Source organism: Sarcophilus harrisii, chromosome 1, assembly GCF_902635505.1.
Source record: "Sarcophilus harrisii chromosome 1, mSarHar1.11, whole genome shotgun sequence".
NCBI classification, from domain to species: domain Eukaryota; kingdom Metazoa; phylum Chordata; class Mammalia; order Dasyuromorphia; family Dasyuridae; genus Sarcophilus; species Sarcophilus harrisii.
This window is the reverse complement of record NC_045426.1, coordinates 685,620,382-685,641,316: the sequence shown is the minus strand read 5'-3', so window position 1 is coordinate 685,641,316 and position 20,935 is coordinate 685,620,382. Positions and strand designations below refer to the sequence as shown.

The following is a 20,935-nucleotide window of genomic DNA, read 5'->3' as shown; positions in this document are numbered from 1 at the left end:
AGAAAACAACTTGGTAAGCGCGGCCAGGTAAGCAGCCTTTTCTGTGAGGTGACAGGCAGCCGAATGAACGTCAGAAGGGAGCCTGAACAAAGTCCCGGCAGCTGGCCCCCAGGTGATCATTAACTCCCAGCCAGCAAAGCACAAAAGTAACTGCTTTGTGCCGATTGTGTATCAGAGGATTCCAAAATTAAAATGTTCTGTTGTTTATTGGAAATAACCACAAGTCATCATCATATCCACAAGGCCCCCCGACCCCAAGAAGGCCTGTCTTGGGCCCAGATGACCTGGCCCTGCCTTACCCGTCAAGCCGTCCAAAGTCTGATAACTGGTGTTTGGGGTAAAAGTAGCAGATTTCACAGAAACCTTTTCCCAGAAATCATCAGCAAAGTCGCCATCAAGTAAGTGTCTCATTCTCTATTCCTGGGTCTAAAGGGACGTTCCGGATTGTAAGGGGTAGCGGCTGTTGCCTTTTCTAAAGGCGGTCAGTGTGAAGGGCTCGCTTATTCGGGGACACTGAACACAAGCAAACACCCCAATATTAGCACCGAGAGGTACCTAAGCTGCTGTGATCATCCAGTTTCTTCCAGAACTCTGCTCACTGGAATTCTAGAATGGAACACGTTATGGAAATTCCCCAGCAAATCAACGACAAGGTCATTATTAATAATCACTTCTTTTATTAAAGTTTCCTACAGACCTACACTCACAGTTCCAAACATGGCCCCTGGAAGGAGAGGACAAAGCCAGCCTCTTCGCGCCATTTTCACAATCTCAAAAACAAAATACAAAGGTAAATACTTTTGGCTGCTGACTCAAATGCTGTGGGAGCCAGCTTTCCTTAAGAGTGGAGCACAGCTAAAGAGGTATAACAAAAACATTTCAAGCCACAGGGAGAACTGGCGAGTCCGTTTGATGTGGCACCAAAAATCCTATTGAGTTTTTCTTTAAAATGGTCGACCATACAGTTCAAGTACAGAAGCACAAGTGTTTTACGGGAAGGACTACAGACGTTGGCACCGGCTGCCAGCAGTCACACACACAGAGGAACCCCATCTCTCCACCTTCCAAATACTTCTCCAGCCTTTTCTGGGGCTGCCCTGTGCTGACCCCTCTCGCACCGGGCTCCTGCCTCGGGTTTCCGGTTGGGGACCCTTTTGCTGCCAGCCGGGCAGGGTCCCTGTGGGACACTGAGGGTGTGGCCAGGAGTTCACTCTGGGAGGCTGGGCATCTGTCAGGCCTAGACCTGGTCTCACTCCCACTCCCCCACCCCCCACCTGAAATGTTTTTGCAGTTGCCCCCCTGCAGCACCATATTCAGAATCTGTCCCCATCTGCCCCTCACAGGGAGCGTGGACAATTAATGCCAACGGCCTTCAGGCTCCAGGGGATGGGGGTTTTCTTCCGTTTTTGTGGACAGATGCCCATCAGCACCATTCTTAGAAAAAGCCTTTCCCTGAAAGAAGAGCCAGTGACTCTAGAGGGTGCCCCCAAGCCAGACCAGGGCAAAGTCCTCCAGAGCAGCTTCTTCCCAAGCCCTTTGAGTCAAAAAGGAAGCTATGGCCATCAGGGGATTGGAAAGACAACCAAGAGTCACAAGTCCAATCGCCAACAGTGATCCTAAGGCACGGCAGACACACATGCATTGCTTGCAAGAGAGAAGAATTTGCATTTTATCTGCACGATAAGTATTCAATATTTTTGATAATTTCCCTGAATGGTGCTGTGAGCATCAAAAAAATTTTTGTAGAAAACAGGAAAATTCCACAAGTTGTAAAAATATTTTTAGAGTGTTTCTAAGTGGAAATTATTGGTGAGCTCTTTGGGGTTGGGTGTGGGAAAGATAGGAACCAAGAGGAAATATCAGGTACAGAATCCTTAATACAAAAACCCAGGTCCCACTATTCTCTACAGTTCTCCCCACAGGACCTGAATTTCCAAGGCTCTGGAGGTGTAGACAGCATTTAGGGAAGTGCAAACTTTGCTCTGCGGCTTTTAAGCATCTTAAAAGCAGCAAGGTTTGGGGGGTGGGAGGTGGAGGGTGCTAGCAATGATTTTCCCCCAAAAGCAGATTTCATGGAGAAAGTAAATACACCAAATTTAAAACCTCCTGTGCCCATCCAGGATTTTAAAGCAGCAGAGAGCCCCCATGCTGCTTTGCCTCTAAGCAGAAGTTACCGTCCAATACTGGCCCGATCAATGTGGAATTGGCTTTTCAAAAACAGAACTAGAATTAAACATGCTGAGATGAGCTGCGATGGAACACGATTCTAGATGTGGCTGAACAATGGCAGGTAGCGAAGTTCTTCTAACCAGAAGGGAGAGGCCGTCAGCCTCTCACTGAGAGTCGGAGTCTGTCGGCTTCCTTCTCCGGCTTAGACAACGTGCTGGGGTCATACAAGTCAAGTTGCATCACACTAGCTACCCAAGAAACTATGATTCTAAAACACAACATGTCCTGGCCCCAAGGGGAGCCCCGACAGGACTTCTGACCTCCGTCTCCTCCCGTGTGTGCGAGGCCCGGAGGGAGGACGACGGATCCCAAGCACTGCCACGGGACGAAGGGACGGCCGCAGACTCACTGAAGGATGAAGCCGGGGTGTGGGGGCAGCCTCGGAGGTCTCTGAGGGAGGGCCGGGGGGTACGGGGATGCAAATGAAGCCGGGTAGCCTGGCTGGGGGTTGTGACTGAGAGATGGGAGGCCCACCCGGGGGGGAAGAGGAGGGCACTGCAATCCTGGGTAAGGAAGAGCCTGTCCTGATCCCATGGCCACTGTAAACGGAGTTGCAAACCGTCCAGCAGGAACGGGGGGTGGCGGAGGAGGGATGCGCCGGGGCATAACAGAAGGGGGCACACTGGCATCAGAGACCGGGTAGGGCACCATGGGGGCTGGTGTGGGATCTGACACCCTGGGCTGCAGCTGGACTTGGGCCTTTGGAAGTCTCTGGCCCTTAAGCACCATTTCCTGAAGTTTTTCAATTTTTACTCGTCGTAAATGGGCTAGTTTCCGTTTATTTTGATAGTCGTCAATGAATGAATCTAGAGGGATCTCTCCATCGAGGAACTTCTCTGCCATGTTCTGAAATAATGGATAAATACTGAGTTAGAAGGTCTGAAGTCAAAAGAGAAGCGACAATTCCATACCCAAGTCTGAGGAGCTGCCTGGCTCTAGAGAGGCAGAGAAGAAACCACCTTTTACATATCAGTCAGTTGAGTTACTTTTGATTTGGCTCCCAACTATTTCTGTGACCCCTTCCCTGTAAGAATAAGAATTTCTCTATGTCCCTTAGTCCCTAAAAGACCATTTAATGCAGTTCTATGACCATACTAAAATCGAGAATCAGCTGGCCAGACTCAAACCTCTTTAGAATTCAGAGCTTTAATTTATTTAAATCAATTCAGAGCTAGGGGCATGGGAAGGCATTCCTCAAGTCTAAATTCTCCTTAGTCTCCAGTCCAGTACACTCTTGTAAACTGTCCACTAAGTCAACTAAGTACAGTTCCCATAAAGGTCATCTCGTGTCTGTTCTCCCACATTTATGAGAGCAGCTGGCTAAAGAAAGCCAATCATGCTTAGAGAGACAGCCAGCTGTGCCAGCTTCGATCACCTGCACCTGGCCACAGCCCTCTCCGGACCAGCTGCACAAGCCCCACGACCAGACTCCATCAGCCTCAGCAGCCCCTGGCACCCCACCTGTTGCTCTGCCGCTCTCCAGCTCTCCAACTGTTTCTCCGACGTATTCTTATACAAAGCCCACATAACAGACAGAATTACAAGTTTATAATTTGTTGGCTCTGACTCCCATAGAGAAGGAACTTATCTGTTCTACTGTGAAGGACTTTCTCTAGTGCTGCATCCTAAATACAGGAAATTCTGGGATGTTCGTTCAAATCAATATGTATTAAGCACCTACTGTATGCAAGTGTAAGGGCCAGTGCCAGGTACCTGAGACACAGAGACCGAGTTCACCTTACCTCTGTATCCTCTTCAATCTTGGCTCCTTCTGTTTGAAGAAGGGCTAGCAATGTCTCCAGAGAAGCATTGCTGGACTGCTGATCTGTAAGAGCAAGAGACAGGGACCTGAGGCACACACACATTTCTCAGGGAACATCCCCCTCCTTCCTGGAAGGTGAGCATACCTGCAAACATACCACCTTTTAAACTTATCTTCTGCAAGTTGCTAACAACGAGTTTATTCCAATTTGGGAAGTCAATAAGAGCTATATCCTCCTGCTGATAATTAGGTATGTTCTGAGAAACAATGCTTCCCACCGCTCCTGAGGAGAAGCCGGCACTGTACCAGGAAACACCCTCCTGGGGGGAGCTCTTGGGATGGTCTAGGAACACCCAGAATGCATAGGCTACTTGGGCCAATATACCCCGGCCATAACAACAGGCTTCAGTCAAGTTCATTACACTCTGAGTACCATCAAAATACTCAATATTCTTATCAAATCACTTCCTGAATTTTTGTATGTAAAATAAAATATGAAATTTAATATCACAACAAAAAAGGAAAAGTGAACAATGATATTTATTTTTTCCACACGTAAGGCAATAGGTCTATTTTTGATTATATTTATAATTCATAGATTATATTAGGGGATATATTCCACTACATGGGAGGAGCAATATGGCAGCAAGACAATTCTTTTCCTCCAATTCCAGTTCCAGAAGATACCTCCTCTATAGTCTGGAGAAGGTTATGGTTGAAGGATAATTAATTAAAACTTATTTGTAATAGAAAACAAAATTCTAAAACTAAACTCACAACCACTGAAAGACCACCTAACATCTAAACTATCCTGGACCACCATCTACCTGAAAAATGCCCTTCCTTGCCCTCTTATTCCTAAAAATATCACCCTAGCAAAGTTACCTAATTTGGTTTTCTTGATTTGATAGGCTTCAAAGAGAACCTGCAGTTCTTGGTATTTTTGGGTCAAATTGGCTTTCAAAGTGTCCAGTTGTGGTTGGTATAAAAGATTTCCTTCTGCCAGGCTCCGGTTGTTGGCAAGAGTCATCTCTTTGTTAAGCTGAACATTCTGCGTCTGCACATAGGAGAACCAAAAGCATATTATTATAGTTCGTGAACAAGTCCCAAAAGACCTACCTCCAAAGGCCTCTCCCTCCAAATCCCCCCATCCATCTGTTCCCAAGCATTTTTACTGAGGTATTGTCTACAAGGGAGGCAGGCTTCAGTTCTACTGGGTTATGGGTTAGGGCCACTTTTAATACTAGTCCCCCTCCTTCTTAAAAAAAAAAAAATGTTTGTATGAGAGAGACAGAGACAGAGAGTGAAGAGGGAAGAGATAGGGAGAGAGAAAGGAAAGGAGGGGGAAGGGAAGGAGGAAGGGGCGAGGGGGAGAGAGCAAGAGAGAACACATCCTTTTTTCACATCTTCTCAGGGTATTGTTTGACCCATTACACAGTTATGTCCTTAATGTAAATATTTACAGTGAGCCTTGAATTCTTGAATACCACCACTGCTCTATCCAAGAGCACAGTTTTATGGATTCAAGATTAGATTTGTAAAAAGAGAAAGAGGAGAGAGAAAGGGAGATTTAAGAATCATTACTTTCAAAGGGCTGAGACAGTAATTTGGAGTGGAAGACTGATACAGTGTTAACTCAGGCTGAATAATCATATTTAGAGATCAAAGGAAAAAAATAAAAGCAGCTAGGATTTTATTAAGTCTGAAGTGACATTGATTCTCTTATCTTCAGAAAGGGGCATAAGAGGAGTGGGATGGGAGTCAATGCTTCCTTCAGACCCAGTTCTTTTAAAGCTGTTATAATCTAATAAAAGATGACACAAAGTTGGAAAAGATCGTTGTTCTCCTTTGAATCATCAGCCAACACCCTGATTTCCCTAGTCCCACATTTTTCCTTCCAAAAGAGAGGAATTATTCAGTAAAACTTTGTAAAAAGCCCTCTTTTCTTAAATCTTAATATAAACAGCTGGGAGGGAGGAAAGACATCAATCAATAAACATTTATCAAGAACCTACTATGTGCCTGGCACTGTGTGAAGGAGTAGAAGAAAGGGAAAATTGCCAACTCCTCCAACAGAAGTTTAGCCAAAGTCAAAACTTCCCACTCAAATATTTGGAGGAAAATAGTCGGTGAAGATTATCTTAAAAACAACAATAAGCATCTGTGTGTACTTCTAGTTCTCCTTTTCTCTTTCCTAGAATCTCCTTAATAAATCACAACCTGCCCACAATGACTATCTTCTCTAGCTTTTTCATTTCATCAGGACAAAATTCCTTGTAAGTTATTTGTTGGGGTTCTGTCCACAGCCTCTTGCTGTCCAACCCAACCTAACCTCTCGTTTTCTCCTTAATATTTCTTAGCCACCCTGCCATCTGATCTATTTTAACTAGTTCTGCTTCCTCTCAGCCGAATTTAGTATATGTAGCTTGACCACAGCCTGCCTATATTCATTCACAGATCACGAATCATACAATGTATATTCAGATGAATGTACCCACAAAGGAACAAAAATGAAAGCATCTCCCTAATTTTCTCCTAGACACTCTTAAGACCAAAAAATGACAAAGCTAGGAGCTCAACCTTCCATCCATAGAGTAGTTTCATGCAAATTAGCTGAGCCCCAGGGCAGAGTTACAAAAGAAGTAGGCCCTGCAAAAAAATCAAACCAGTGAAAATTAAAGTTAAAATCAAGTTAAAATCAAAAATAAGACAATAAGGCTGGTAGCCATGGTGCTGTCAAAGGAAAGCAGTGAATATTCCAAATTCTGGGCAGCCAGAGGAATCGTTTGCCTCCCCTGCTGTTTTCAGTGATTAACTCAGACCATTGTGTACTCAGGGGGAAGTGACAGGAAGAAAACAGGAGGATCAGAGCACTTTAGACTAGCTCTAAAAACAGTGACCACCATCAGTTTCTTTTCAGGACACCTTAGCTCCACAAGCATACCTGAATTCATAAAAATAAAACAGCTACACAGGGGGCACGACTGTAAAAGAACATGCCTGACTGAATGTACCCACCCCTAAGATTGTTCCCTTTCAAATGTCAGTTTATGAGACTTTTTTTTTTAACTTTCCAAAGAACTGGAAGCTAATCAAAGAAATCCCCTTTGACTCTGCATTCCAGGCTCATTAGTACCTTTCTCCTCAGCCAAGCCCACCGTGCCTGAGAACATTTTCAACAATTCAAGGCAAACGGTCTAGAATCAACTGTAAAATCCAACAATAATAAAAAAATCATCCTTTTAGAATATGCTAGTATTCAAATTATTTATTTCATTAGCTATCCATCCCAAAGTACCTAGATGTAACTTTCTTCAGCAAGGGGTTTCAGGGAGATAAGGGATTTTCTAAATTGTAGGTATCAGAGCTGCCATTGGGGAAAAGGCCTTTTAAAAAAGTTTGGAAGAGTAAAACCGTTCAATCCACTTAGTTCTCTAGCTTCCCACACCACCCTATTTCCTTCCATCTCTAAGCTTAAAAGTACAAGGGATGGACACAAATAATCAAAAACTCACAAGTGGGAAAGTAAACTTGGCTCCCCAAGAAACCATCAAAAATGTTTCCATCTTCAATCAGCATTCAAATGGAGTTAAAGGCCAATGATGAGAAAGCCCAAATGACCACCAGCACGCTTCAATGGACTTTTGGCTTTTACAAGCCCTATCAGATAATTTTTAAGATTTTCCTTAAAAAGACAAGGAAACTCATACTCAGAAGAGGTTGAGAACAATCATGAAAGCAAAAAGCAGCCAATGAGATGAGAAAACTCTCCACACTGAGCCCTACCACTTCTACCTTTTTGGATTAATTTCAACATGTGAGTTTTACCTAGAAGTCTACCTGGGCATAATTGTAGGAAACACATTACATTTCAGACATAAAACTCACAAAAGCGTCATTCCCTCAAGACACTAAGAACCTATAACTACAGAGTGCCATCTTTCAAAACGCAGACCCTCTATTATCTCAAAGGAGACTATGCATATAAAGGGATTTGTACATTTTTAAGCAGTATCTCAAGATCAATAATTATTACTGATAATAACAATGCACCACGGTCTGAGAGCTGATTAAGAGACGTCCTCAGCAGAGGTCTGGCGTGCTTGGAATGGTCCCCACAAGGCATCAGCATCCCGGGAGCACAAGGTATAACAGGAGGCAGGGAGGCAGAAAGGCCTCTCTTAATCATCAGATGGCAGCTCTACATGATAACCTCGGGAACACTGTCTGGAAGCAATAACGGTCAGAGCCGGGTCATGATTTCTGCCCACGGAACGCCTTCCAAACCAGACACACACCACAGGCTGAAATGGGAAGGCCAAGCTGTCCCCAGTCTGGCACTTTCATCCACAATTACAATCTTGCATCTATGAACATACTGGTAGAAAATCTGTCATTGTTTCCATGGTACTTTTTCAGGGAAAAAAAATGCCTTCTGACTAATTACCCACCACACAGAGGTCTTTATTCTATCACACAAACCATACTACTCACTCACTACATAGAAAGAGCCATAGGGACAGAATAAAAAAACCACTCCCTCCACCCCCTCACCTGACCAGTCCAATGCCTGGGGCCAGGAGAATGAATGACATAGGGGCTGATGTCACGGCAAGGTCCTCCCCCTCCCTTCCCCTCCTCCCCCTCAGAAAAGACCCAGGGGCTAAATCCACCCTCAAGCTCCTGTAAGATCTAACCAAGGCAAGGGTCCCCCACAGCCCGCAGCAGGCAGGCCTCAGCATGTTTCCCAAGGGGACAGGAGGGATAAATGACAGGACTATGTCAGGAATGGAGGAAGTGGAGCAGGCGGCTCCTCTGATCTTCACAGCACGTGCTCCCACTCGGCAGAGAAGCCGGTTCGACTGAGGACCACAGGAACAGGCCGCCAACCGCGGGCACTCACCTAGCAGGGGTCCCAGGCCCAAGGGCCAGCCGGACTCCAGAGCGTGGCATCCTGCCTAGGAGAAGCTAACTACGGCCCTCCTCAAAAACTCACAATAAAGACAGAGACAGAGTCAGAGAGACACACAGAGAGACACAGACATGGTGAGGAATAATAAAGGAATAATAAACTTTGAGGTTTTGAAGCCTTAAAACTTCACTTTTGGAACGCCACTTTTTAATGACAACAAAGTACTTTTAAATTATAAAATCCAGGTTAAGCAAATGAGGTTTATTTATCCAGCCTATGCTGAGGGAAAGGCAGGAGACCAGCTCTTTTCTAAACTGTTATGTCCTCCAGCATTGAATACTGTAAGTACTCATTACATGTTTGTTCAATGATTACTAAATAATATTCTATGTTAATGCTTTCTATTAATAAAAACAATCATAATGTTTAATGGCGATTTATTCTGCACTTCCATAATAACACAGGCTTCAAAGCAGAAGGCGAGAAAGAACAAAAAATAATTTTGATTACAATCATGATTGTAACTAATTCTAAGCACTATTAATTCTGATACCGAAGAGGCACAGCAGCGTTATTGCACAGTACAATGAACTAAAACGGCCTTCTAAATTAAAAACTTTAAAAAAATAGTCCTTTAGTAAAGAAAAAAAATTCTCAGATATAATTTCAAAGATATATCAAGATAAGCAAATAAATGATCTGAAGACATGACTTATGCATGTCCATTTTTTTTTTACAATATACTGATATATTAGGAATGACAGTACATTACAAAATGTAGTTATTATGACTACAATTCTATTACACTCCATCAGCGTACTTTCCTTTCTCAAAACCTAAGCCCTGAATCATGCCAATCATTAACTAAAGCTAAGTCAAGCTATTTTAAGCACACATGTGAACAAAATCCTGAGTACTGAAACAATTTCTGTATTAGAAAAGTTCACGTCATTAAGCCATGAACACAACAGGTCTGAGAGATTAGGTTACAGAGATCGAATTTATCCAGTAAAGGTTATTAATCTTCCAACTGTAACAAAAGCAATATGGTTTAGGCTTACAATAATAACCAAAGGAATGGGCTGCCTCTGGAGCGCCAGGTTTTAGAAGTAAAGGCTGGATGCCCACTTGTCATGCAGAATGGGGGTTTCTTATCCGGGCTATCTGGGCTGGATTAAATGGCCTTTGAGATCCTTTAAACAGCAAGCCAACAGAGGCTCCAGTTACTTCAATGCCAATTCTTACACAAGTCTTACTAGGAAAAAAAACAGTGATTTTTGGCTGGATTCTTCGACACGTTTAGATCAATAACAGTATTTAAAAACCCCTGCCTTGTGAAAATGTCCCAAAATACAGCAAATCCGTGGGTTGTGTGAAACTATCTCCAAGGATACAGCCTACTTGTAAAAGGAAATTTACCAGCTGCTTATCAAGAGTTCAAGCAGGACAATCTCTTCAAGAGAAAAATATATTACTTACTTCATAAACAATAAACAGATTACCAAAAGGTAAATTCTGATGCATTTGGTAGAAGACAGCCCAATTCTCTCCATTAAGATTAAACTTGAGAAAAAATTAACAAACAGTGGTGGGATTTAAGCTAACACATTCCTTTCCATGTGGAACTGATTTGCATGTGAAAATCAGTATACCATTAATTTATGCTTGAAGAACAAATGACCTAGTCTTCAAAATGGAGTGTAAGAAAAACAAAAAGAAAAGGAGCTGGTATTAATCAATATGATGGTTCCTAAATATATAGTAATTATTCTCATTTTTGTAAGATGAACCTCAAAGACCATTATCTTTTTGGTAAATATTTGGTCAGAGTAAATACTAACAATGGTCTATCTGATCCTCTCTGAACCTACTGGACTATTTCTAGATGGGGACCCCCAAACTGGTTCACAATTAGCTTTTATGTTTTGGGAATTTCATTTTATTCTTATTCTGATTTTATCAAACACAAAAAGAAAACGAACATTTCTCAAAACAAAGTAGAATACAAAGATCTGATGTGAAACCACAAATGTCTATTATATATTATAGCTTGCTTTTCTAAAATGTGCATTTTTAAAAGTGTAGAGTACTGATGAGAATTCAAGCCTGCTCTTTCCCTAAAATCACAATTCCTCAATTCATTCTGAGAGTTTTTCTCCAAATCTCCCTTGATTTTGTATTCTAAATCTCCCCAGACTTGGTCCTTATCTCTCCAACTCCTCCTGGAAACATTCTCTCCCACTTCTCCCAGACCTTATCTCTCCAGTTGTCCTGATAATCAAACCATCCCAATCTCCTCAACTCTCCTAGTTTCTTCCCCTTCCTTTAGTCTATAAAAATCTTCCCTTCCAAGCAATAAAGTGAGAAAACATTTTTACATTTAAGGTTCTGATAAAGGCCTCATTTCCAAATATATAGAGAACTGACTCAAATTTACAAAAAATCAAGCCATTCTCCAATTGATAAATGGTCAAAGGATATGAATAATTTTCAGATGAAGAAATTGAAACTATTTGTAGTCATATGAAAAGGTGCTCCAAATCACTATTGATCAGAGAAATGCCAATTAAGACAACTCTGAGACACCACTACATACCTGTCAGATTGGCTAAGATGACAGGAAAAGATGACAAATGTTACTTGGGGATGTGGGAAAACTGGGACACTAAATGCATTGTTGGTGGAACTGTGAATGGATTCAACCATTCTGGAGAGCAATTTTGAATTATGCTCAAAAAGTTATCAAACTCTGCATATCCAATGTTTCTACTGGGCTTATATCCCAAAGAAATCTTGAGGGAAAGAAACCCACTTGTGCAAAAATGTTTGTGGCAGTCCTCTTTGTAGCGGCTAGAAACTGGAAAATAAATGGATGCCCATCAATTGGAGAATGGCTGAATAAATTGTGGTATATGAATATTATGGAATATTATTGTTCTGTAAGAAATCAGCAGAATGATTTCCGGGAGACCTGGAGAGATTTACAGAACTGATGCTGAGTGAAGTGAACAGGACCCGGAGATCATTATACACTTCAACAACAATACTATATGATGATCAATTCTGATGGACATGGCTCTCTTCAATGATGAGATGATTCGGGACAATTCCAACAATCTGGTGATGAAAAGAGCCATCTACACCCAGAGGGAGGACTGTGGGAACTAAGTGTGGATCACAAGGTAGCATTTTCACTCTTTTTGTTGATGTTTACTTGCGTTTTATTTTCTCATTGTTTTCCTTTTTGAATTGATTTTTCTTGTGCAGCATGATAATTGTATAAATATGTGTTACAGATGCAACCTGCTAGTGGCTGCTAGGGATCCAATTCTGAGCAGTAGAATAGATCCTTCATGTGAGAGGATGATAACCATACAAGGAGACTGAGAGGCAGGTGCGTTCTTTGACCTCTCTCTCTCCTCTTCCCTCTTGCCTCCTATTTATTTCATTCCCAATCCACAAGCAACATCTGAGTCAGTAAAGGCTGATTTGTAATTCCTTCAGGGATGTTAGGATTCACAGCTGTGGGGGCTTCACACTTAGGCGTGGTCCTCAATAACAATGTATGTATATATTGGATTTAACATATACTTTTACCATGTTTAACATATATAGGCTTACCTGCCATCTAAGGGTAGGGGTGGGGAACCGGAACAGAGGGTTTTACAAGGGCTAATGTTGAAAAATTATCCATGCATTTGTTTTGAAAATAAAAAGCTTTAATAAAAAATAATAAAATTATTTAAAAAATAAATGACTATTGATTACAGAAATGCACATTTGTAATAACCTGAGGTACCACCTCAAAGCTATCAGACTGGCTAAGATGACAGAAAAGGAAAATGACCAATATTGGAGGGGACATGGGAAAATCAGTAATGCCCTGTCAGTAGAGTTGTAAACTGATCCAACCATTCTGGAGAGCAATTTGGTACTATGCCCAAAGAGCTATAAAACTGGAAATACTTTTTGACCCAACAATGCCACTATTAGCTGTATCCTAAAGAGATTTAAAAAAAAAAAAGAAAAAAGAAAAGAAAAAGGACCTATATATAAAAAACATTTAGAGCAACTTTTTGTGATGGCAAAGAATAGGGAAATTGAGGGGATGCCAATCAAATAAGAAATGGCTGAACAAGCTGTGGTAAATGATTGAGATGAAATACTATAGTGCTATAAGAAATGAGCAGAAAAAACTAGAACAAGAAATAATGAAAAGTTAAGTAAACAGAACCAGGAAAACACTATACACAGTAACAGAAATATTGTATGAAGATCAACTATAAATGACTTATTTCTCAGCAATACAGATCTACAGCAATGACTTTATTTCTCAGCAATACAAGATCTAAAATCATTCTAAAGGACTTCAAATGCTACCTCCCTCCAGAAAAAGAACTGATGGGAATCTGAATGCATATCAAAGCATACTATTTTTTACTTTTTTTGTGTGTGTTAATGGAATTTTTTTGATCTGTATCTTCTTTTACAACGTGACTACCGTGGAAAGATGTTTTGCATGATTCCACATGTATAACGTATATCAAATAGCTTGCCTTTTCAATGAAGGGGGAAGAGGAAGGAGGAAGACAATTTGGAACTCAATTTTTTAAAAATGAATATTAAAGGGGGAGGTAAAGAAAAAATTTGGAACATAAAATCTTACAAAAATTTGTATTTGGAAAGATAAAATAGTACTGAAAAATTATTTTAAAATTTCATTAAATAAATATTTAAAATTATTTTACATGTAACTGAAAAAAAAAATAAATTTTTTTGAAAAGAGAATGGGGACAGTCTACTAATGATCATAAAATTAATTAAAGGTCCATACATGTAGAGGCATTAGCTTTGTCAAGATGGATCACCTCTTTATCACTGTCAAAAGTTAAACAGGAAACAGCTAATAATATCCAGAGAGACCTGATGAGAAAAGAAGGAAATCTCAAGTCAATGGCCTCAATTTTTTCAAATAAAATGAACTTAATCTGTCATTAAAGACACTGACAATGTTTCCAACTTTATTTCATTCTTCTTCCTTCCATACATTTTATATTATGACAAGGCTGGCCCTCTCCTACTGCTCTGCATTTTGAACAGGCTAAGAATGTCAAATCCCACAATTGATCCCTCTCACTTTCTTTGCACCAACTCAGATGCAAACTTCTGCAGGAAGACTTCCATTCCTCTCTCTTTTACAATCTAAATGCCTTGGAACTTTTGTCCAAAGAAGCAATCTAGTTAGTCCATCTTATATCAAACTTGATATGTCTTAATCCCTGACTCTAACACCGCCCCCCCCCTCCAAGTTAGACTGCAAGCTCATTGTGAGCAAGGACCGTGTTCAACAAACAACATTTTTCAATCCTAAACCCCAAGTTTAAGGCAAAGGGGATAGATTAAAAAGCTGGTCCTTCTTTCCATTTTTATGCAGCTTTTGCACAGCTAATGACCCAGTAGATAAATGTGGAGACTTGAAATCAAGAAGATGAATCTTCCCAAGTTCAAATCAGGCTTCAGACACTTACAAGCTGTGTCACTTTGGGCAAATCATTTAACCATGTTTGCCCCAGTTTCCTCATCTGTAAAATGAGCTGGAGAAGGAAACTCCAGTATTTTTGTCAAGAAAACTCCAAATGGGATCACAAAGAGCCAGTCTAGACTAAAACGACTTAATAACAAAATGCTTATTTTTTAAACAATATTTTTCTTTGGGCAATAGCAGGTGCTTAAAAATGTTTAGTGAGTTAAAGATTATCTAAGTGATCTCTGGCTAAGTGATGAATTATTCTAAGAAACCATGTTTTTAAAAATATGTATATTGGAATTTGAACAAGTTTGGGTTTGTTGGGTTTTTTTTAACCTTTGCTATCTAAAGAAACTGGTTAGCCAAGCTAAAAACATATCTTATTCTTCTATAAGAAAACATCCCTAAACCCTTTTTTAGATCACACACTATAAAGCAACCTAAGTGCTTAATAAATGCTTGATAGGCAAGAGCTTATTGTAAAAATAAAATAAAAATTGTAAAAATTACATGGATTCTATATATATATTAAAAAATTATCAAAGGACAAGATGATATAATCTACCAAAAAAAACCCAAAACCAAACAAACCCAAACATCAACTACTACCCAGCAACTATTTAACCAAAGAAAATTGCCTACAAAAAGTTTTTAAGAATATTATATTTTAAATTTTACTTATGCATGACAGTGATTAGGCAAGTGACCACTAAAATTATACATGTTTAATTAAAGGTATTCCTGTAAAATAAATACTATGCGCAACACAAACACATATAACACTGTTCTGCAATAAAGACCCTAATAAAATTACATCACTATCAAACAACTTGAAGTAACACAATTACGTATATATGCATGTTAGTAACCAATAAGGGTTTGCACAGTTCTGTTTAAATTATTCTCCTTTTAGAAAGTTAAGAAGTACTAAAATAATAGTATTAAAAGGATGTTAAATTGTGTGTAAAATGAGGTCCTCTTTTGTGGGGCTATACAGGATAAAAAGTCAGTTTTTGGTTTCACTGAAAATGTAACAGTATAAAAGACATCAAGCTTGAATATATAGCTGGACAAAGGAGTAGGCCAGTGACACATCAGAGAGCAGGATAACCTCATGTCAGCCAGAGCACTGTGCTGGTTCCCACAGAATACTCAAAGCCCTTGACGTGAGCCCCTAGTGCCTCAGCTAGAGTTCAACAGAAGATTAAAAAAAAAAAAAAAAAAAAGAAAGAAAGAAAAGAAAAGAATTATGAAAAATCATGAACAAGCATCGCACAGAGAAAGAAGCGATAACTTGTAGTGTAGCAGTAGTGAAGGAAATATAGGTAGAATGGGGAAAAATTACTAAGAATTATAAAATAATATAAAGAAATTTAAAAAAACTAAAATAAAATTTCTTGACTAAAGAAACAAAATTTTAAAAATAAGGCCATAATTTCCTTATATTCCTAGGTATCCACACACCACCCTGACTACACTCTAGCCATCATCCCAAAGCCCTTGGCCCCCACAAACCCATGGGGGTAAACTTTGGTTGACCTTACCCTTGGAACTTGGGCTACAGCTTTATCATGTCCATCTCCAAACCACTTCTGGGCTTTTCCATACCATACCTCCAATCTCCCTCCCCTATCTTTCCAGCTCCCTTTTTTGTGTAATCTTTCCCCAATAAAACGGAAGGTGCTAGAGAGCAGGGACTGTCACTCTTGCTTGTAATTTACTTTGCCAGGATAACACATAGTAAAGCATTAGTAAATCTTAATAAATGCTTTGCTTATATAGGGTGTCCCAAAGGTCTATTAATAAGATCAAATACATAAAAAAATTAAATTTCAAGATGTTCTATGAGGGCAATTTTTTTATTCAGGACTTAAAATATGAAACCTCATGATGAGATTTAAACACAAAGAAAGGGTTATAGATGCTTAACTATTTGAACAAGGTAGAAGCAAAGATTAATTCCAAATGCCACTTCTACATTCCAACCAGGACTAAAGTCTGCATTCAGCTAAAGCTTAGTTACAAAAACCAAGGCATTTCAACTAAGTGTTTGTTTGTATTTCAGTACCAGGGATTTAAATTAATGTACTGTTATTTTCAATGAAGTCTTATGATTCATGCAGTAGTTCTTTGCCACTAGTCACAAATCCCTCCAGAACATGTCTCCAGGAAATGGACCCTACGAGAAGCTTTGCTTCCACAAAGCAATGGGGCTTGGAAAACTTCAAGTTTTGGAGAGCATTTTCAACTTGGGAGTTTTCCTAGCAATAAGAATAGAGATTACTGATTGAGTCCATAGTGAGATGATCAGTAACTATCAATCAGTATTACCTCTCAAAATTTAATTCCTTTTACTTAAGTGTCCTAAGAGGCCAAATTTAGCTAAAGCAATCCCCTTTGTGGGACTATTCCTTTTAAGGGAGTACAGTGCAAGTCCAACAGGGTTAAGGCAACCAGAGAGAAACACATTCCTCAGCAATATAAAAATAACTTTAAATAAAAATAAGTATTTTAACAAACAAATCATCAACTTTGTTAATCCCCAGATCATAAAATCACTAAGCATATGACCCATTTATCTCACAGGCCAGAATAAAGGGAAAGGTGAGATAACTTGGTGCAGGAGAAAACGATGACCTATGTTAGACACTTTTTAATGGGCTGTACTCTATTACAACTCATTCACAATAATAAAAAACATGTTACTAAAGCATAATACCTAGTTGTCTTTAAACCCAATAAGGAATGCCTTCAAAACCTAGCCATATTTTCCATACACCACAAAATATCCCCTCAGGCTTGAAGAACCTTACTCTGCAATTTAAAACACTTTTCTCTGCCAATTAAAAAGGAAAGCTTTTGGTTCCAGTTTAGAGATTGTACATAGTCCTTTTTACTATCTCCTACCCTTCTCAACTACAAAGCTCCGAATCAATAACCTAACTGCTTTGGAACAAAAGGGTAAAGCAGACATCTCTAGAGCTTAAGAACTCAAAAAAACAAAACTGCCCATATATTCCATGTAAAGGAATCCTTTTGTCTGGCCGGGAAGCATTCTTTCATCAACAGTACCACTAATTATCTCAGAAAACTAAGACAGCAATAAATTGCATGAAAACAACACACCCAACACTAACATGGGAAAAATTATCATGCTTAAAAATTCAGCTTCCCGCAATTGTTCAGAGCCATGTCACATATGATTTGGGAAGGAACGTGTCCCGTACAATATGCTACCTATGACAACATAATTAGGTGAGTTGGCTAAGGTATTCTGGCCCCAACCTAAAGTTTCCTGGTTTTGGAAGAGCTACACCCTAAAAAATAAACCATCACTGAGTAATTCAACAAGAACCCGGTGGCCTAATCAATCACAACAGTCAGTTCTGAACATGCAAAGGAATCCTTGTATGAAGGTCAACTGGAGTCAAAAAGTACTACTACTATTCGGTTAATTAAATTTAAACTGAATCTGCTTTCCCCTCTAACCAATCGTTTCTCCCTTCCGGCTTCAAGTTCTCCAGATCCACGTTCTAGTTATTTTTAAGAGCCTCACAGAGTCAGAGGAATCGAACCTTCTTATGGTCTTTCTTCCCCAACTGAAGGGCTATTTTGGATACCGTTCCATGGGCACAGTTACCCTGGTTCTCACTAGAACAGTGTGATTGCCTACAACAAACTGGATTGTGGGCATGTTAGAGCCCAGAAGTAATGACTGTGAATTTACTATTCCACTTGAAAAGGCACCCAGCTGACCTCCAATGACAGCTCTCCCAACAACCGGAGGGAACAAAAAGGCGCCCAATCTTTTCTGCCTCCGAACCGATGAAACGCACGCTCGATGAGCCGGAGGAACTGGTGCGTTTGTGATTGTTTTTCAGAGCGAAAAGCGCCCCAGCGCGCCCATAAATGGGGTGAACCTCACGTCGGGGCGGCCTCCCGTGCCAAGCTGGGAAGCCCTTGAATACAAGGAGGCTATTAATGGAAGGGCCGATAGCCTCGCACCACAGGGGCCTCTCTGTAGTTCGGGACAATGAGCTGCGGGGGGCTTTCAGCGCTTCTGAATGCGACAGCCAGACCCAAGCACCCTTTCGCAGCAGCCTGGCTCGGCGCGGTCGGGTGGCCCCGGCGGGCTTCTTGCTGGGGGAGCGGTGTCGGGGTCCGGGCGTGGGAAGCCTCGGGCTTCGCAGACAAAGGAGGGGCGCCGAAGAGCTGGGGGGCTTGCTTCAAGCAGGAGCCGCCCCCTCAGACGGGCTCCCCGGGGCTGGAGGGAGGGGGGACCCCCGCGGGCACCCAAGGCGCGGGCTCCGGGGCGGGGCGAGGGGAGAGGGGCTCGGCTTGCCGGCCGCGGCTGGCCACGGGGCAAAGGAAGAAGGGATTAAGCCCTCGTCCCCTCCCTATTCCCCTTTATCTTTGCTGCCTTATTACTCAGCCCACCCTCCAGGAAAGGAAAAGAAAAGCCTGGAAGGACCGGGCCAGGTGGGAAAGGCACTACCCCCTCCAAGTGCCTCCGGGCATCTGGGCTTGCTGCGCGCACTCTGGGGCGCCACAGCCCCGCACTTCGGGTCCCTCGGGCTCTTTCCCCTCCTCTGCGTTATCTCTCTACTCCAGAAAACCTCCACCTTTGGAATCCGACCATCTCGAACTCCCTCCCGGCTCGTCCTTCTTAGTTTCCCCTACCCCCCCAACCCCCAATCTCGGGCTCCCTCGGTTCCCCCAAACTTGTGAACTCCCTGCTTCAGAGCCTTCCAACTTCTGCCTTTTCCTGGCTCAGCCCATTAGCCAACCCATGCCCCCTCCTGCCCAGCCCCCTCGGCCGGGCCTCCGGAACTCCGATCCCCCTCCGATCCCCGTCCTCCGGGCTCAGCTCCTACCCCAAGGGCCCCTCCGGCTTCCCCTCACCCTCTCCAGTCCCTCCCCCCCCAACGGCCCCCGGCCCCGCCCCCACCCCCAGATCCCCCGGCCCAGCTCGCACCTCCTCCATCTCCTGCACCATGCTCGTCAGCTGCTCCTCGTCCTCCAGAAGCTCGTTCAGCTGCACCAGCGACAGCCCCGCGAAGCGGCCCGCGACCCCCGCCGCCCCCGGCCCGGGGCCCGCCGCCGCCATTGCCCTCCCCGGCCCGGGCCCCGCCGCCGCCGCCGCTCCCGACCACCTCCTCTCGACGCCGCCGCCGCCGCCGCCGCCGCCGCCGCCGCCCCAGCCGCCGTTCCAGCCGTCCCAGCCGCCGCTCCCGCCGCCGTCCTCCTACCTCGCTCCCTCTGCCCGCCCAGGCCTCGGCGCGCGCCCACCCCCTCCAGGAGCCCCGCCTCCTCCGCGGCGTGGCTCCGCCTCCGAATGACGTCATCGCGTTGGGAGTGGGAAGGGTCCATCCCTCCCCCACCAGGAGCTTCCCTGGGCCACCGGAGTAGCCGAAGTGACGTCAGACGGAGTGCGGGATCCGCTCCCCCTCCCCCTCCGCCCCGCACTGGGAACTCGGAATGGGAGCCCTTGGGCCGTGGTGACGTCAGAGGGAGAGCGGGATTCCCAACCACTGGGTCACCGGCCCAGGAGCCCAGCTCTGTAGTGACGTCAGAGGGAGAGCAGACTCCTCCGTCACCACGTTGAAGACATTTGAGCGAGCCACGGTGACGTCAGAGGGAGAGCCATCGTCACGGGCCCATATATTTAAAGCCGAACCAGAGCTTAGGAGTCGGGGGGCCCCGCCTGCTCCTTTTAACCTAAGGCACGGGGAGACTTAAGGAACCCGTGCAAATCCTCACAGCTTTTCGATGTCTTCGGTCAGGATCTGAATCCTGCAGGGGTCACTTGTCCCCGTTGGTGGTTTCGGTCCCAGAGACCAGTTCGGTCTCCAGGGTTGCCATGGCAACGAGAACTTTGGGGATGGTCTAGGCAGGCCGGCAGGGGCTCCTGCCCGGCTGGAGAAGGATTATTGACTTAAGGCCGGGAGGGAGGTCACACACCAGCAATCTTTGCCCCCTTGGCTCACAGATTAGAAAACTCAGAGGCAAAAGGGAAGAGCAAAAGCTGAGACCTCAAGCCCCGGATTTTCCGTGGAACTTCTAGCCGGGACCGCTTGGATTTTAATATTAATATTTAATATTTTTATTTTAATTTTTTGAATTTTTTATTAATTTTAAGGATTTTAATATAAATTTTAATATTAAGAACCAATGCTGGGGTAGGCCCTGAGAAATCCCTTTTTTTTTGTCCAGCCAATATCTAGCTGATAGACTGAGAACTCCTGGAAGGAAGGCACTATTTTCGCTTTTCTCTGGGCTAAACCAAACCTGGGGATGCGTAAGCAAAAAAAAGGAATTTCTCCGCCCCTTGAGGAGCTTCCATTCCGTTGGGGAGGATGCCCTAACTCTGATTAGGAGCCGATCGTTAACTTCTCTGAGCCTCAGTTTCTTCATCTGTAAAATGGTTGCACTACTACCTCCTAGGTAAAAGAAAGTACTTTGTAAGCCTTGGGGAGCCCTAGATATCCGAGTTGTGATCAAGATT

General features: G+C 42.9%; 1 protein-coding gene across 1 annotated transcript; it reads right to left on the bottom strand.

The window, feature by feature from the left end:
• Positions 1–657: 657 nt before the first annotated feature.
• VPS37B (VPS37B subunit of ESCRT-I) lies at positions 658–19,549 on the bottom strand. Its single transcript, XM_031948481.1, has 4 exons — positions 19,406–19,549; positions 4,877–5,048; positions 3,972–4,054; positions 658–3,075 (listed from the first exon to the last, which is right to left on the bottom strand). Exons 1-4 carry the CDS (start codon positions 19,535–19,537, stop codon positions 2,575–2,577), a joined length of 888 nt encoding a protein of 295 aa, XP_031804341.1. The 5' UTR covers positions 19,538–19,549; the 3' UTR covers positions 658–2,574.
• Between the last annotated feature and the right edge of the window lie 1,386 nt (positions 19,550–20,935).

Excerpts from the sequence above, each read along its gene's own strand:
- VPS37B (XM_031948481.1), bottom strand. The coding sequence starts at position 19,537 with ATGGCGGCGGCGGGCCCCGGGCCGGGGGCGGCGGGGGTCGCGGGCCGC. Across the intron at positions 5,049-19,405 it reads TGGTGCAGGAGATGGAGGAG|ACGCAGAATGTTCAGCTTAA; the intron begins GTGCGAGCTGGG and ends TCCTATGTGCAG. Across the intron at positions 3,076-3,971 it reads AGATTGAAGAGGATACAGAG|AACATGGCAGAGAAGTTCCT; the intron begins GTAAGGTGAACT and ends CCATTATTTCAG.